This window comes from Heliangelus exortis, chromosome 5, assembly GCF_036169615.1.
Source record: "Heliangelus exortis chromosome 5, bHelExo1.hap1, whole genome shotgun sequence".
NCBI classification, from domain to species: Eukaryota; Metazoa; Chordata; class Aves; order Apodiformes; family Trochilidae; genus Heliangelus; species Heliangelus exortis.
This window is the reverse complement of record NC_092426.1, coordinates 26,368,083-26,385,913: the sequence shown is the minus strand read 5'-3', so window position 1 is coordinate 26,385,913 and position 17,831 is coordinate 26,368,083. Positions and strand designations below refer to the sequence as shown.

The window sequence follows — 17,831 nt, the reverse complement described above, 5'->3', positions numbered from 1 at the left end:
CCTTTGGTAGGCTTGTCTTTTTCTGCAGAGGCCTTAAACCAAGAGGAGGGGGAGAGATTCACTGATTTCCCCTTCTCTATCCCCACCATTCCTATATTTTTAGATGTTTGCGTGACTTGTATGATAATAGGGTTTTAATCAGCATATACTGTTACAGAGTGCCTTTTTAATTTTGGCCTATTTAGCATGCTTTTCATCCAGGTTGAAGCTATCCTTTGGTCTACTCTTTTCTGATCATGTTATACATTGTGCCTCTATTGTTTCATATAATCAGACAGATCTGTGTAATGTGAATTCTATAGGAAATAAATTACTTCTATATGTAGTTCCAAAAAGGTGTAGAAGCCAAAGCAGAAGGGTGGCACATGCCATCATACACTTTGAAAATGGTAATGTGTAAACTACACAAAATATTTACAGGAGTTGAGGTAAGAAAAATAGATTTGGAAGACTATGAAATAGTTCAAGATGAAGACTATAAATCAGGGGTGAGATTATCATGGTTTTCCCTACTGGATAGAAATCACAATTTATCCTTCTGTTAAAATTGTCAAATGAAACATAATAAAAATTTAGCTTGATGGCTAAGAGAAATGTTTTAATGCTGTAGCATCATTTTGCAGTATAACAATACTAATGCTTGGATTTATTGCTGAGAAAATACATTAAGATTAATTTTGCATTTGTTATAAATATCCTGCTAATTCTTTTAATAAAAAATCATATTTAGAGATGCATTTGAGTTTACAACTTCTACTTTTTCCTCCTTCATTTTGGAGAAGGACTGAAGGACATGCTGCAGATGATTGCAAGTCAATGGAAGGAACTACAGAGGCAAATCAAACGGCAACACAGCTGGATTCTTCGGGCTCTGGATATCATCAAAGCAGAGATACTGGCTACTGATGTGTCTGCAGAGAATGAGGAAGGGACTGGGAGCCCGAAGGTAAGTGGCTTGAAGTTTGCCTTATTTCCTCTTATTTCCATCTTCTTTTGAACTAGGCACCACTGAAGTTTTCTTTCCACCCTAAGGCTTTTCATTTCTACTGGGTAAACTTTTTTTTTTTTTTTTTTAATAAACAAAATGAAATGTCTTCCTTGAAACAATAAAAAAAATCCTAGAACTTTCACGTTTTCCAGGAAGACCTGTCTCATTGTGTGTAGAGGGGCATGGGGGGGACCATAAAACATTTAGTAAACAAAACATAAAACATCTTTAACATGAATAATCAGAATGGTTTTAAATTGTTTTGTTGCAACTATAAATCACTATAATCAGTGCAATCACTCAGCTCTGACATCCATTAGCCGCTTGGTTACAGCAAATTAACAAAGAAGAGAGAAAGTGATTCATTATCTCATTCCTGTTAATGACTATCAGATGCATTGCTTAATTAGGGGATGGCCATTGTAGTGGGAAGAAGGTCATATGCCTTTTCACAAATCTTCTTACTCTGAGTTTAAGTCTTCCATAATAGTGCATATGTTGAATACAATTACTTTAAAGATAAGCTATCAACACCAATCATCAGTTTGTTGATATTAATTATTAAAGAAGGCAATAGTACTTACCAGTTGCCAAACTTAATGTTTGTTAGATCATTTCAAATAAAAAAACATACTTGTTCAAATTGATACAAACAATGTAGAGATACTATACACACAATACAAATTCAGACACAGGGTCCCCGACCCTTCACTATCATTAGTAGTAAGTAAAGGTGGCTGGGGGAGGGCACATTGGAAGTGCTTATTTTTTTCCAATGCAAAAGCAAAGAACTTTCTGCAGAGCAATTCAGTAACTCTTAATGTCTTGGCATACAGTAGGCAGAAAATTACAGAAAAAAATCAAGATTTCTGTTTCCAGAAATGAGAGATGGTTGTGCTGTGTAGATTTTCAGATTCTGATGTGAGACAATTCATAGCATTTGTATTCAGTGCTTCCTCAAGAGCAGTTTGTGGTGTTTCCTGGCTCAGTTTGAATAACATGTTCTGATATTTTCTTACCGTAGTTCCAGGTAGTAAAAGTGATCTTACAGAGAGCAGAGTAAGAGCAAAGGATAACAATGAAACAAGACAGGAAAATACCTATGTGTAAGAGACACAATTTAAACTAATATCTCTCAACTCTTGAATGGTAGAAAATGCTGCTGTGTCACATAGCACTTACTTTAGGAGTTTGACACTGGAGTAGCACTTGGTTTCTCATAGTTAGGGCTGCTAAAGAGACCAGGTACAAAATTAAATTTCTACCAACCCCCCCCCGGTAATACGACCATACACCTCTGAGCAGCTTGCCTCCCCCATGGCCAGAAGTGTAACTGCTTAATCAAAATTATCACATAAAAACTATTCTAAAATCCAGCTTGATTCTGCTATGAAAATTGTAGAATCCTTAGCTTAGAATCCTTACATTCAAACATTTGCTTGAAATGGGAGAAATGGAGGCATGGTCTATGTTGCAGTAAAATTTTCATATATGGATCTGGTAGCTTCTTGATCAATGCTTTTTATCATAGGTAGGAACCTGAAGCCTTACTTCTTTGTGCCTTCAGTTAAACATAAAGCAGACAAACAAATGACAAAACAAAAAGTATTTTCAGGTTATTTCATTTATTAAATCACAATCCGATGTAGTTGTTATTAGTATGGGCGATAGTGCAGTCAAATACCATCGAATTCTTTATGCTGAAAGATTAACTAAAATGAAAATACAGTTGTTAATGTAACTGTAGATTTCATTTTGCATTTATTTCAAAAGCTTTAAGGAAACCTGAGAAGTATAATAGGAAATCTAAAGATTGTATCTAGAGGGTATTTTTTTTAAGCTCTGTTTGAGAAACTACAGGAACAGTGTTGATGTTAGAATTCTGTAAAGAAATAGAAAAAGGAGGAATTTCAAAGACCCTAGGAAACTTTTCCCTTAGGACTTTTTAAGTGTGTTTTCAGAGCACTGTGGCATCTTTTATGTAGGCAATGGAGAGTGGAAGGGAGAGGGGGACATACTGCACTTGAAAAATACAGTGTCAACATTTGAGTTCAAGAATACAGATTTTAGTTCTGAAAATTTTTATTTTATTGTATGTAAGTTTCATAGTGGTTATAATAATCGCTTGTGGGATTTTAAATGTTTCTGACATCTAAGCTCTTCTAATGTATTCCGTTCCCTGTGCAATCCTAGCAAAACAATGTGTCTTTTTAAAGTGTTTAATAAAACTATTGTTCTGGCATTTTTATACATAAAAATGATTACAGTATTCAGCTTAAATTGGAAGATACAAGGTTTTGCTGTCTTACCCCATTGAGAAGTACCTTAAAAAAACATTCCCAGGATTACCATGATGCATTCAACAAGTACTGATTTAACATATGAGTAGTAAACAGGACATAACTCTGGCTTTCTTTCAGAATCTTAAGACAGCTAACAATAAGGGTTTTCTCTTATATCTGGAAAATAGCATGTATATTTGCAAATGAGTGGTGTCTTGTGTTTGTCAACTTTCTGGAGATGTCTTAGACCATTTGTTTGTTAACTGAGCTCTTTATAATCAGGCCACTCTGTCTCCATCAGGAAATGCCTTCTGGAACAGTATTGCTTTTAGTAAAGTAGAGAGCCATATTGAGAAATAGCATGACATACTTTCTTGTCTAGTGGCTGTGAGTTACTGTCTGAATATTACCCCTATCCATTTAATTCCTAGTTTTGTGGAAAAGTTCATAGCTTTCTTAAGAGCTTAAAAGTTAATTTTGTAGCTAATGTCTTTGAAAAATATACAAATCCTAATAGCGTTTGCTTGTAGTAGACATTCTCTTTCATTCAAAATTGCATGGGAAAGTATTCTTAAGACCAGTTTTAAATTCTACTCCCAGAAGGGAATCAAACAGTTCATTATTGTAATTTTTGAATCTGTATTTTTTTGTTGTGCAATTAAACGTTTGGATTAAGTTTTGTGTTTTTGCATAACAGTTCCCAGCAAAATATCAGAATGACAGAATGTTGGAAAAGACCTTGAGAGATCATGTAGGCCAATCCTCCTGCCAGGGCAGGATCACCTAAAGTAGGTCACACAGGAACACATCCAGGCAGGCTTTGAAGAGAATTCTCCAGAGAAGGACATTCCACAACCTCCCTGGGCAGTCTGTTCCAGTGTTCTCCAGTTCTCACAATGAAAAGGCATTTTCTAAGATTTAGGTGTAACCTCCTGTGGTTGAGCTGTCACCTCTGACCCCTAGTCCTATCACTGAACATCACTGAGTAGAACCTGGCTCCATCCTCCTGGCACTCACCCTTTACATATTTATAAACAGTAATGGAGTTGCCCTCAGCTCCCTCAGCCTTTCCTCATAAGCGAGATGTTCTACTCCGTTAAGCATCTTTGTGCTGGACTCGTTTGAGCAGTTCTGAGGGGGCCCAGAACTGGACACAGTATTTCAGATGTGTCCTCACCAGGGCAGAGGAGAACCACTCTGGACCTACTAACCACCCCCCATCTAATACACCCCAAGATGCCACTGGCTTTCTTAGACACCGAGGCACATTGTTGGCTCATGGTCACCGTTCTATCCACTAGGATCCCCAGGTCCTTTTCCTCTATGCTGCTATTTCCAACCTATACAGGTACATCGGGTTGTTTTTTCCAGGTGCAAGACTCTACACTTGCCCTTGTTGTATTTCACTAAATTTCTCCCCACCCAACCCTCCACCCTGTCTAGGTTTTGCTAAATGAATTTAGAGGCTGGTAGGTTAAAAGAATAATGGTGCACTCTAGGAATATATACGGTAGTCTGTACATCTGGACATGTTCCTTTCCAGAATCATTACTATATTACTGAAAAGCATTTCTACTTTTCCATTCCAGCTTCAGGTAAGTAAGCATAAAACTGGTTAAGGCATTGGGTCTAGTGCTTAGAACATTTGTTGTCTCAGGTAAAAAGCACTTTTGAGAAGATTCTCTTAACTGTATAATGGAATCATCTGTCAGTAGGTTGATGATAGAAGCAGTAACAATTTAGGGAATATTGGAAGAGGTAAAAATATTTTAATAAAGTAAACCTAGAATCACAGAAATAGTAGATGGCTCAGTGTAGCAGAGTTTAAACTGGTTAAACAAACCTCTGTATTAAGAGGAAAAGAAAACCAGCGTAGTTTTCTCTTGATACGTAATAAAGCATCCCACACTTCCAGGATCATTTCCCACCCAACTAAGCATAATTTTACAGTTTTTACAGCCATTCTAAACAAACAGTCTTCAGTACACAGAAAAGTGATTTTCATGCTAAAACCAGAAACTTAGTGAAGCTGTTTAGTATCTACCACAGTTTGGGATTCTGGGAACACCCCTTGACAGACAGTTTTATAGTGACAGTGGTCTCAGACCTAGTGGGTAAACTACACACTGCATCCTTCTCAGTGTTTTAATATGGAGATGAATTTGTGAAATGCACAACAAAACAGAGCAAAGGTTACAGAATGCTAGCAGTCCTTTCTTTATTACTTCAGAATTCTAACCTGCCCTGGTTATATCCAATAATGCTGCTATGACTACAACATTTAGATTAATACTTTGGCACAAAAGGAAAGTACAAAAATGAAGCATTTTTGGCCTCTTTGTGATCAGTACAGAGAAATATATTTAGGAGCAGATATTTTGATTTTTCTCAGGGCATTTTATCAGCTCTAGATTTCTAATCTGCAGGCATCAGTGTGATGCATATGCTTTAATATTAAAGCAAATACACCAGTATTTATTCTGATGTCTTCTGTTACTTACAAAAAGGAAAAGGCTGTTATTGGGATAGTCTTCTTAAACATTGTCAGCAGATAACAGAGCATGAGTTCAGAATCTAGTGGGTTTGCTCACATAACGACTTTGAAAACTGGGTTTCTAGAGTGCTATAGGTTGGAGTATTGTTTATAGTATTGAAGTGGTCAGTGCTTTGAAATTGTCTAGTGGCAATGTGACTGGCTTTCATTCTCTTCTCCTCAAGTTATTTCTAGTCAAAGGAACATAGCATATGCAAGAGGGATAGTTTTGCTTGGATTGCTGAAGTTGCTTAAGTCACAGGGGACTTTTAAAACTTCACACCTCAAACTGAACTTATTTAATTTACAGTCTTTTTCTCTGTCTTCCACATGCACAGCCTCAGGATCAGATGCATGCTTTCAATCCTCTGTATCATGTTCTTAGTATTGTGAAATAAAATGTCAAGTAAATAGCCATCACTTCATCAGTAACAATTTGAATGATAATGAAAGGGAAATCATACTGATTCCATCACTGACATTATACAGACTTACAGAAAGGGAGTTTAACCTGAGATACACATTCCATCCTGGTCCATGGTTATCTCATGGCGTAATCAAGTCTTGGAAGGGAAATGTACAAGGGAAGTTGGTATTTGTGCTTTGGCAGAAGTATGTTTTTTCCTCTAATGTGTCCGTAATGAGCCACACTCCCATCTAGACATGTGAGATTTTTATGCTGTGAATGTAACATTTTATAGATCAGACATTGAAGTTTCAACCACCTTTATCCAGGCTTACTTCCAATATCAGTAATTACCATCTGCCATCTTAATTCTTTGCACTTTCAGCTGGATTTATTAATCTCGTCTGTTCAGAACAACCAGGTAGTCTTGGGTGCAGTTAAATAGTCACTATGTTTTGCTGATGAATAGAACACTTTACAAAGTGCTGGAAAGTGTTACAGTAAGTCAGTAGCTCGCCATTCACTACTTCAAAAGATAGTACTGGGGAAAGTGGTTTTCTGTAATTAGAACAGAAGGTTCTGCTATGTTACCATTGAGGCATAGTCTTAAATTGTTGAGTATTTAAAACACTGTCTGTACATAAATAGTATATTATTGTGCCTAACAGCTGAACAATTTGATATCATTTGTTTGACATTTCAATTCTGAATCTTGTGCAGTTCCAGAAGTCTAGACTAAGGATATTGTGATCTTACTCTTAAGTACAAATGATGCCATTAATTCTGCCTTGCTAGAACAGAATGCATTTGGAGTTATTATTTTGCTTAGCTTTTAGGTATTTTAGTTAGTGCCCTCACAGTAATCTTGATCTGTCAGTTTCTGTGGTGGAAGTCATGAATCATAGATGACTTGGTCAAATGGATAGAAAGGACAGTGCTATGTACAAAATCCTTCTGTAAATTGATAGACCAAATTTTGATTTTTTGTGGAATAAGCCTATCTTTCAGTATTTTTACTGAAGCTTGTGAAACACAACTGAATTCTTCCTATATTAGCTGTTATCCAAATACAGGATTGAAAACATCCATTAAGAATTTCCAAGCTAATCAAAACAAGCTGTGTTGGTGTAACAATGAAAATAACCTAAGAAAGAAGCAAGATGAGGGAATATCTGTGTCTTGTAGTGCAGCTAGACACTTCAAGTTGCTCAGTTTCCTTGCTTTTAATACCTTACTTTATAGGTTACATGTTTTTAATCTTACAGATATCATCACATCACCTAGAATGTGCACAGACATAACCATCATTTTAACAAAAGTATCTTTTGGAGGGATTTCAGAGATAAAACCATAATTTTATACACCAATATAGAGTGTATTAATAAAAGGAAACAGTAAAGTGTTTCAGGATAAGCTGACATCTTCCAGGAAACTCTGTAAATCATGTTCTTGGTAGCCTCATCTTGTGCTTCCAAAAGCCATGCTGGTGGTGGCTGCTTCACAGGGAAAGAGCCTGTGCAGTTCTTCCCTGCTGCCTCCCTCCCCACTGCCTGGGAATCTGCAGTTTGCATCTTTAAGGGCGATGGGGATGAATCTAAAACATAGTTTTGGGGGTAATATGTTGTGGTAATTACATTTTTAAATGGCTAAGGGGCAGGATTATGCAGATGTGCTTTGTTAATGCACTTTACATTTGCTTTTGGAAGTAATTTTCAGTTAATAGAAGAGTTTAATATTGCATATCTCTGTGTGTGTGGGTATTTTGAAAATGTTTATTTTTTGTAAACAATTATAGGGCTTTTTTCCTGGATTATTGGAAGCAAAAACATCAGAGGTGCCCCAAGATAAATCTAGGGTTGTTGAATGTACAGTCAGCTTCCACATGATAGAATCTCTGCTGTGTACTGGAAGCCATTTCTCTTGAGTTGGTGTTAATTGTGTGCTTTTTAGTGAGCAGGAAGAACAATTTGATGTTTAATTCAGAACCTCCCTTCAGAGAGAAAGGAATGAAGCTAAGCAGACAGTGTTTGAACATCAGTAAGAGAAGAAAAATGAATATGAGTTCCATTTAAAACCTTTTCTTTCCTGTTACATGACCCCATACATCACAAGTAAACTAAATATTTTGCTAGTTTTTCATAAAACTGTGTCCCTGAAGTGTTAGTTGAGCAAACCTTGTTCCCGTGGTAGCTCACAGAGATTCTTTTCTTATATTTCTGTCAGTGTTCTTGTATATTAGTTGCAAATTCTCTTGACAGTATTGTTTTCCTAGAATCTAGAATAATTGTAATAATTTTTAACAAGCTGAATTTCTAAGACAGTAGCAGAGCTACTAGATTTTTTCCCCCACTGAATCTAAAAGCAACCTTCTCTCTTGTTTGTTAAGCTCACTACAAAGTATGAAATGTAGAGAGCCTCACTTCAGAAGTCATATTTTTGCAGCTAGATGGCATTTACTATTAAGCATAATAATCAACCCTTTTATAAAACATAGCTACATTTTTAATTCAAAATATTCTAATATTTGCTGCAAAAAATATCAAGTCTTATTTTAATTGAAGACGTGAACAAGGACTCCAAGGTATTTGTGGTGTTTATTTTATGCACACATTATTTTTACACCTTGGTGATTCTAAATCCTGTTTATTGATTATTTTGGAAATTGTAGGCACTTTAACAGCCATCACTGTTAATAGAAACAGTTATGCTTAAACAGTTAGCAAAGAAATTATTATTTTTGACTTTAAGAGTAAGGAAGGCTATTTTCTCTTAAAACATAGATCAATTTCAGTTTGAAAGATGTTTTAAATCTAGATCACTCCACTGAGTAGAAGTGCAGACTGTGAATTTGATGAGAATAGATATTTAAACTGACACATGCCCAAGGGGCAAATTTTATTATAATGCTATTTGAGTCTTTGAGCACTATGATCTGAAACTCTGAAAGTACATTCAGCCATTGTAACTCCACGTGCATAACTGGACCAACTCTGACAAGTTCTATTCAAACAAACCTGCCAGTTGGATTTGGCCTGTGTTTGAAAATGTGGAAACACAAGTGTATTTGTGCATGTATTCATCTGCACGTATTTATCTTAAGTGGCTTAAACTTAGTATAAGCTATTCAGAGGCCTTGATTTTCTATTTAGCCAATATCTTCATTCTGCTTTCTCTGTATGATTGAATTGATGCGTTTTTGTGCTGCTGTTTTTAATGGAACACGTTTTTAGCAGTGAATATAGGTGCCAGGATTCTCGTATTGTTTCATGTGATTCTTGGATTCCCAGAGAAATCTACATTTTATAGGTCTTAGCAACATGCATGTACAAATACAAAAAATCATTTTACTGGAAACAGGAGAGCTTTCACTCTAATGCAGAAATTTCTAGGATAGCTGTCACCTGTCTGCTTTTCTGCATGGGTTCAGAATCCTCTGTGCCATTCAAGGTTGAGTTTTTACAAGTATAGGAGAAACAGCTTTTTTCTTTATTTATTCTTTGAGTTTGAATTCAGAAGTTGATGGAGGAAACTAAGGTAAATTCATACATAGGTAAGGTAGAAGTAGGAATTCTAGATGGCTGAAAGTGTCTTGGTGGAACAGGTTTGTGAGTGGATTTATAGTCAGTGATCACAAACAAACCAAATTATTTGAAATAAATTTCCTTTCTCATTTCTTCTTCCTGCTCCCTTGCCTTCCATGCTATCTTTTGCATCTGAAATAGTTCAAGATTTCACTGCGATCACAAGTAAAACAAAATACAGGGGCATGTGGAAAGAGTCTTTTCTCACAGACCCAGATGGAAGTGCAGTAGGACTAAAAGCCAGTGCTCTAGAGACATCATAGCTGATTTGCAGACCAAAATGGTTTTGGTCATCTCAAACAAGATGTAAAGTTTGCATGTGTGCTCTGCCCCTGTGATGTTTACCAGTCATCACAGTGATAAATATTTTGGATTGTTCTGATAATGTGGCATAAGAGCTAGATGTCGGGTTTGCAGGATTTTCTTCTGCTTTCTCCACTAGCCTATTTTGCTTTTTCTGTTTCTGTGAGTAGCAATGCAGCATGCACCTCATTCCTCTACTCCTGATAGTCTGTGGTAGTGAAGGCTTCAGTGGAGTAAAGTCATTCCTGCCTCCTCTACTGAGATGTTCTTTGGAACCAAACTGTTTCATGATGTTTTGTTTAAAAAAATGTTTAAAAAGCTAGTTTTCTGCTTTTAATGCACTTTTCTAAAAATCCTGTATTTTAAAAATGGTACCTTAATGTGCATGCTGTTGCCTATTATTACTAAAGATTGTTGTTTCAGTTAAGAGCTATTCTATCTTTCTTGTTTTATTAAAATTATATTACTGCTCTAGAAACAAAGTTTGCTGCTTTTTCAATTGAAGAGTGACTGGCATGGCACTACTCTGATCTTTAAAAAGAAAAATTACTTTCATTGTATTTGTGCATTAAATTAAGTGTTCATATCTATAGAATAAACTAACATCTTATAAATATTACTGTGTTTAATTATAAGTTCAGTATTTGAATTTTTGCTATTATGGTTGATGTTCAAGAGTGATTAAATATGTAATAGGCAACAAAAAGAACAGTGATGTGAACAAAGATACCATTAGATAACAGTAAATTTTATCTTTTGCATGGTTTTATTCTTTTTAAAGTATTTTAATTACTTTTATATTAGGCATGACTGGGTGGCATTTCCTTTTTTTTTCAGTTCAGTTCTTATTTTAGTCTTGCAGAACAACATCATCTAGCAATGATTAAATCTGTAGAATCTTTCAGTTCTAGTCTCAGCTGTATCCATAAAACAGCTATTCTATGCTGGGATGGTCACAAAAGGGAAATCAGGTAAAACAATGTTTGAAGGAAAAATCTGCTTTGACATCCTGCATTTTGAATCTGACTTGTTCTTAAATGTATTGTGGCATAATACACTTGACTACACTTAAACTTTAAATTCAGAGTGAGGTTACAGACTTTGCTAGTTTTTTAAAGCTAGTCTTAAGGCAACAGAATACCATGCTGGGCATTGTTTGACCTGACGTCTTTACATGTATCTATGTTATGAAAAAAACAAATCAACCATTTCAGTAGAGCACTTGGTGAAATGTAGACTCACATTTTAAAAGACTTTAAGATGCTAATGGTAAAAGCACATTCAAGTTTCTATGTCAGCTCTAGTAACTTGAAGATTATATTTTTGTTGGAACTTTTTTTTTTACTGTTTTGCCATTCTTTTTTAATATCTCAGATGCTCCTAATGCATTGATAATTATACTTACCCAGCGTAGTCTGACTAACGTGGGAGATACAGTGGTGAGAGCATCACATTTAGAAGTTTAGGCTTGTTCACTAAACACTTGAATGTAACTACAGAAAAATGTGTGGTAGTACTGTATGTAGACACATCCCATGGGCAGCTGTAAACATTAATGTCAGATAACCTGTGATGGCTTTAAATGTAACACAGGATTTCTGACCAGGAGACAGGTGGTACTCTGTATTCTTTTATAATCGCCCCATAGCATGCTTTATGAACCATTGTCAGGCCAGAGAGAAAGAATGGCTCATCTGGGCATGTACACTTCATTTCTTCATCCACTTTTTCTTTACAATTCTGTTATAGAAAGAGTCCAGGCATTCAGCATAGAATGCCTTAATCCTTGAGTTTATGAGCCCTAAGAACATCAGACATGTGGATGATGCTGACAGGTCACATCATCCTTTATGATACGGAGAAAAATGGTGAGAGAGGACAAAATGGCGAAGGAAGAAGTTCAAATCTGCTTAAGAGTTTGGTAACATGTGCTCTTAAATACTGTGTCCTAAAGCTATTATATGCAACAGAAGTCTAGAATGGTGCCTTTATGATTGCTTACATTCAAAGACCCATCAGTTCAGCTCTGAGTGGGGGGGTTGCAAGTAGGAGGTGGCTGGGGTTCAGCTTGTCTTTTCTGTCCTTGCTCTTGGTTTGGCAATATTTTCCTGGAAGCTGAAAGGGCGTTTAGTTTAGTTAACTTTTACAGTTTGCCCTTCCTATCTCAAATTTGCAATGCAAGAGTTTGGAGCATTTTATAATAATCAAGTACTATTCAAACAGCAAAATATAAAGAATAATGCAAGAAAATAGGATTGGTTTATATTTTACACACTGGGTGTAGTAATATGAAACAGCCCTGAAACAAGTAATGGAAGTATATGCCCAGCTATTTTTTTTCCTAATTATGACAATCAATGGGTTTGCAACACTGCTATTTTTCCTTCTTAACTAGTCACTAAGGTTTAAAAGTTACTTCCATAGGTTTCTAATCTAATAAAACGTTTTAAAAATATGTTGTTTGTCTCTTGGACAGGCAGTGTATTAAGGAAATAAATACAATAAGTTTAAGTTAGTGTTTTTGCTAGTTAATTCATTTGATTCTTACTTTTAGTCTAGATATTGTATGAAGCATCCATATTTATGTCAGTGGACTTATTTCTGACATGTATTGCTACAAAGACTTTTGTTTGTAGAGTATGAGCTAATTAAAATAAATCTAAAACTGAACATGGAAAACGTTGATTTCCAATTCAGCAAATCCTACCAATATTAAAGTGTTTGTTTTTAATTCTTGAGAAACATATTAAAATTAACTTTTCTCCCATTTACGTAATGTGTATAACTAAGCTTCCTTCCTACTGTGAGACAGTTTCATTTATTGTTATTTGTAAACAGCTTAGTAAAGAAGCACAGTGGATTGGCCTAGAAACTCCTTGAACAGTTTCTTTTGAAATAACACTACATACGTTAAGCTCAATTACACATCCAAACAGCCACAGCACACTTTTGGTAATTTATTCATTGATTTAACATAGTACCCAGAAGAGTCATGCCTGCTGTCAATTTTGTAATATATTATGTTTTAAATATACTCATGCTCACCCATGCACGCCATTAAGGTGTGCATAAACCTGTGTTTTTCTCTCTTGACAGCTATAAATGTTTGTTATTATTACACAAAACATATGTTCATGTTGTTTTTGTCTAAATTATTCTATCTGGGGCTATAAAGTTTTAATGTTATTAGTTGCCCTTAGAATTTTAATGTTTCACTGCTGTAACCTTCTTAGGATTTCTCTGCAATTAAATAGAAACTATTTCACTGCAGCCTGAAAGAACAATATATTTTATACAAATAATAAAAAAATTCCTTCTTGCTCTGTTTTCTTCCAATATAGTAGACTGTTTACTGACAGGGTTCTATATACAGCAGTCTTATCTGCAGTATTTTCCAGAACTGGATAGAATAATATGCTTCCCTATGTTCTTCTCATTAAGGAAAAACATATAGCTTAACCCCTTTAAGAAAAGAGGTGTGTCATGGACACTTCACTTTGAAGACCCTCTCTCTTTTTCTGAATTGTCCCCTCTCTCAGTAATTTAGCTCCATTACAGGGGAAACCTCAATCAATGTAACAGATACACTATGAAAAAAGCTGGGCTTTTAGGAGATAGGATATTAGTGCAGAGGAATCATTTGAGGAAATGTCTTGTGTTGTCTTCTAAATAGCAGTATTGTTGGCAACAGGAAAATGTATTCTTTTTCCCTTTCAGTTTTCAAGACCTTTTTCTAAAGACAGAGAGCAGATGGAAATTCATCCAACACATTAAAAGATATTTACAGCTTTTAAATGAGCAAAGGACCCATTTAGGGCATTCTTTTCTATGTACTGGATTGAGGCATTATATAGACAGTTTTTCACATATTTAGTGCCAAAATATCCTCTCACGGAGCAATTTATGCATAACAGTGCCATGCAGGTTTTAAATATCTGAATTTTATTATCTTACTTCTAAACATATCACACTGATATTTCTATTAGATTTCGTCAAGTTTTGTTCCACAATCTGACTATACCTCCCTTTCTGTGTAAAGGAGCAAGAGGAAACCAAAGTAATCAAAACATTCAAAATAAACTGATAAGAATAAGCTTGCTCTCTTAAACTGATTAGGTAAGGTTTTTTTAAGGAAAAAATAAAGGTTTTTTTAACTGGCTTTGTGCAAAATACTTGAAATACTTCAACCTAAGCAAATTAATTAGAAAGTGCTTCATGAACCTCATATTAAAATCTTGAAATAAAATAGCCTGCCTGACATATTTAAGAAAGATATTAGCAAGAGGATGTAGCTACAGACACTTTATATTTTTGAAGCACACCATGCAGAAACTTCAGAATGCCTTTTATAAAAAAGGGTATTTTGTACATTTTGCAGAGAAAGAAACTGAGTCACAAAGGGGTGAAGAGCCTTCCTCAAAGTTGCAGGGAGAGTCATTAGGCCACCTGGAATTAGAATTCAGAAGTTTTGTCTTCCAGCCTCGTGTTGAGCTCACTGAACCAGTAATTCTCATGCTTTTACAATAACAAAGATCTGTTAATATTTAAAGCATCTAGAACACTGCCAGAATTTTTTTCTCTCTTTATCAAAATGAATTCTATCCACCTAAATTTAATTTATCTCCACCGCTTTCCTTGCTTTTGTTTGTTCTCTCATTCACTTTTTCCTTCCACTTTATGCTTCTGAGCCTTTCTGTCTTTTTTTAAATTAATTTTCGTTTTTCTTCTTTTTGTCCACATGCTGTTAGGCCATTATGTCTTTTCATCCCCAACAATATTTCTTTTTTTTTTTTTTTTTGTTCCTCATTTTCCAAGGTATCTCAAACCTGTCCTCAGAAATGTTCTGTCTTACAGGGCCAGAGCTGCTGCTCACAGTTTCATAGCACCCAAAATTTTCAAGATTTTAATTACATCTGAAGCTTTGCCAATTACACGGTGAACTTGTGCATTGGATAGAATAAGACCACAGCCTTCTATCCTCAGAACTGAAAAGACTATAATAGAAAAAAATGTGCCATTTGTTGAAGAATAGAGATAACAGGGAAAAAGCAGTGTGTCAAGGTACCTGGTTAAACAATAATCTCCTACAGAGCACTCATTACTGCTAAATAATTGACTGTGTTGGGAGAAAGGTTTCTATGTGAAGAGAGGTTCAAGAAGGTCAGTTATCTAGTGGTAATGACCGTAGCGGTCATTAGAGGGTATTAATGCTATTAAGAACAGAACTTAAACTTTTTATTGAAGTTTTTATTTAAATTATATTAACTTCGATTCAACTTTTAATTGAGGTGCAACCATCCAAATTCTATAGTCAGGAACCAAGAAGTAATGAACATAAAATTACATGTTCTTCTGATAGGCTGATGAGTCTTTAATATATTTTAATTTCAGAAGTCTCTACAGAGTAGTTATTACTATGAAACTGTTCAGAGGTATTCTATTTGAATTAGGGTTGGGTGACTGATTCAGGAAAAATCCTGGCTTGACCAGCAGCAAATGGAGATAGTATATTTTGTGAGTTGAAAAGAGCTTCTTTGCATAAGTACAGTTGTATGTGATCTCAAAACATTTGCTAAGTTAAAGCAAAAATCCCTTCATGCCTACAATTATCTGTCTTATAAGCTGAATGCATGGTGGCAGCAGCACTGAATTTATTCTGAACTGAGTTTATCATTCCATACTAAGTTCAGTACTTGTGTAGAGAATCTCAATCTGAAAATGAGTAGGGACAGTATCACTTTTCAAGCCACTACAAGACCTAGGTCAGGGTATGGCTGGGGCTCCCTGGAACCTCAAACATGAGCTGCTAGATGGAAGGACTGGGCTACTACTTCAGTAGCCCTCCAGCTCCATCTATCTGTGTTGTCTTTTTCTCTGGGGCATTTTGGAAATAGGCTGCTGAGTAAGTCTAAAGTGCTGGAGAGAGAGAGAAGAGGTATGAGACTAAAATGAGCTCTGAGGGGAGCAGGGGAATATCATGTCATGCAACCTTCTAGTCTTCTTGCAACAGAATTTTTGTCCTTAACTTTCTATCCTGAGGAAATAGTAACATGCTTTAAAATAGCAGCAGAACAAACATGCTACAGAAAAATCCCACTAAACACAATGTTTTGTTCACACCAGGGAATGATGAGCAAAAGAATGCCTGATATATGGTAGGAGTTAATCACATTGCCAAGTGCATGTCTGGGCAGGTGCTAAGAGACTTTGGTAAGAAAGGAACAGCATAGCATACAGAGGATTGCAAGCTGAACAGAATACTCCAGGCTGTCATGGCAACTTTTCAAGGTACAATTTGAGAGCCAAAAGCTATACTGTGTTTATGAAAAACTGTGTCATTAAAAGAGATCTAGCAGTCTTAAAAAGCAGCAAGGAGAAAAGCATCTGGGGCTGAGTTATTTATAATGAAGGATAATATGCTATCCAAAAGACTTTTTTGCTGCTTTTATATTAATCCATCATATAAAACCAATAAGGTTAATTAGCAGTTATTTATTGCATTATTTTCTGACAGGTTTTTTTGCAGTGAGGAGAAACCCAATTACTAAAATTATTAGTGGCAATTGGGCAAAAATATTCTGGGTTTTGGAAATGTTCTGGGTGTTTCCAAAACCTCCAAGATGATGTTCAATTTACGTTCTGTTTTTCAATTTGTATTTCTATGGATTTATTGTATGGAGTGTTGCACAGTTATGTGAGCATCTTCTGCTTCTAAAATGCTTTGAACTTCTTTGTTTTCTCATAATTACAGACTTGGGAAATACCTTGTATGAAATTGGTCTGCTGCCATTTTCTTGCAGGGAAATTTGTAGTATGAACTGATAATTTCTTTTTTTCCCATGTTAAAAAACAACAAACCAAACCAAATCCAAAAACCCCCTGCTTTACATTTTTGACTGGAAGCCAGGTTTTTGTCATTTAGACGTGTCACACCATTATAGAAACATCGTGCATCATAACACAGCATAACAATGTGATTTTCTGAGATGTTGACTCCTCTTGAAATGTTGTAAAGTGGTGTCTGCATAATTCCATGCAAAGAAATACTTGAGTATTTTTGAACACTCTCCTGGCGCTGCCTGGTACAGTGGTCAAATGTATTAGTCTTGTAACTGGGAGAAGATAGATGCTAGCTGGTGATGTTCAAGTCTTTTTAGTTCAACTTAGGAGATACATGACATTTTTATAAAACCATAAAACAAAGTACTTAAAGCCATTCCAGGAGTTTGTTTACTCCTCTGCCCTACCTAGCGCACAAAAAAGAAAAAATCACATGTGAACTGCTTCTGTTGACAGTTATCTTAAAAACAGCCAGTTATGGGTATTCTGTAACATCCAAACCAATTTATTCCAGTGCTTAGCAAACTTGAATGCTGTGTTCTACTGTCTTGCCTGAATCTACCTTCCAGCAGTTTATGCACAGTCGGTCCTATTCTATCCCCTAAAGACACAGAGAATTGTTACTTCGTTCTGTGTGGCAAGCTTTAACGTAATTGAAGATCACCACCAATTTACTATACTATTTCACATTGCATGGATTCATTCTGCCAAATTGTAAACCGAGTGTAAAACTAATAATAAATGAAAGTAAAGGCAAATTACTTCCACAATAAACAAAAACAAAAGAAGTGGCATCCTTTTCTCTATGCCCCTTGAGGTTCAATCATTATCCCAATATTCTGCAGCATGGCAGAAAGCCTTCACTATATCAAGAATCATGGGAAGACACTTCTATCTC

The 17,831-nt window shown here is 35.6% G+C and overlaps 1 protein-coding gene across 3 annotated transcripts in view; it reads left to right on the top strand.

Annotated features, from left to right (window-relative positions):
* The window catches only part of AKAP6 (A-kinase anchoring protein 6), a 274,685-nt gene that overhangs the window by 133,038 nt on the left and 123,816 nt on the right, over positions 1–17,831 (top strand). For 2 of the 3 annotated variants that reach the window (XM_071746158.1, XM_071746157.1), the window contains exon 7: positions 783–946. In XM_071746158.1, coding sequence (XP_071602259.1) covers positions 783–946 — 164 coding nt within the window. Of the gene's footprint in view, positions 1–779; positions 947–17,831 lie in introns of all 3 variants that reach the window. The other variant, XM_071746156.1, reaches the window with a different exon arrangement.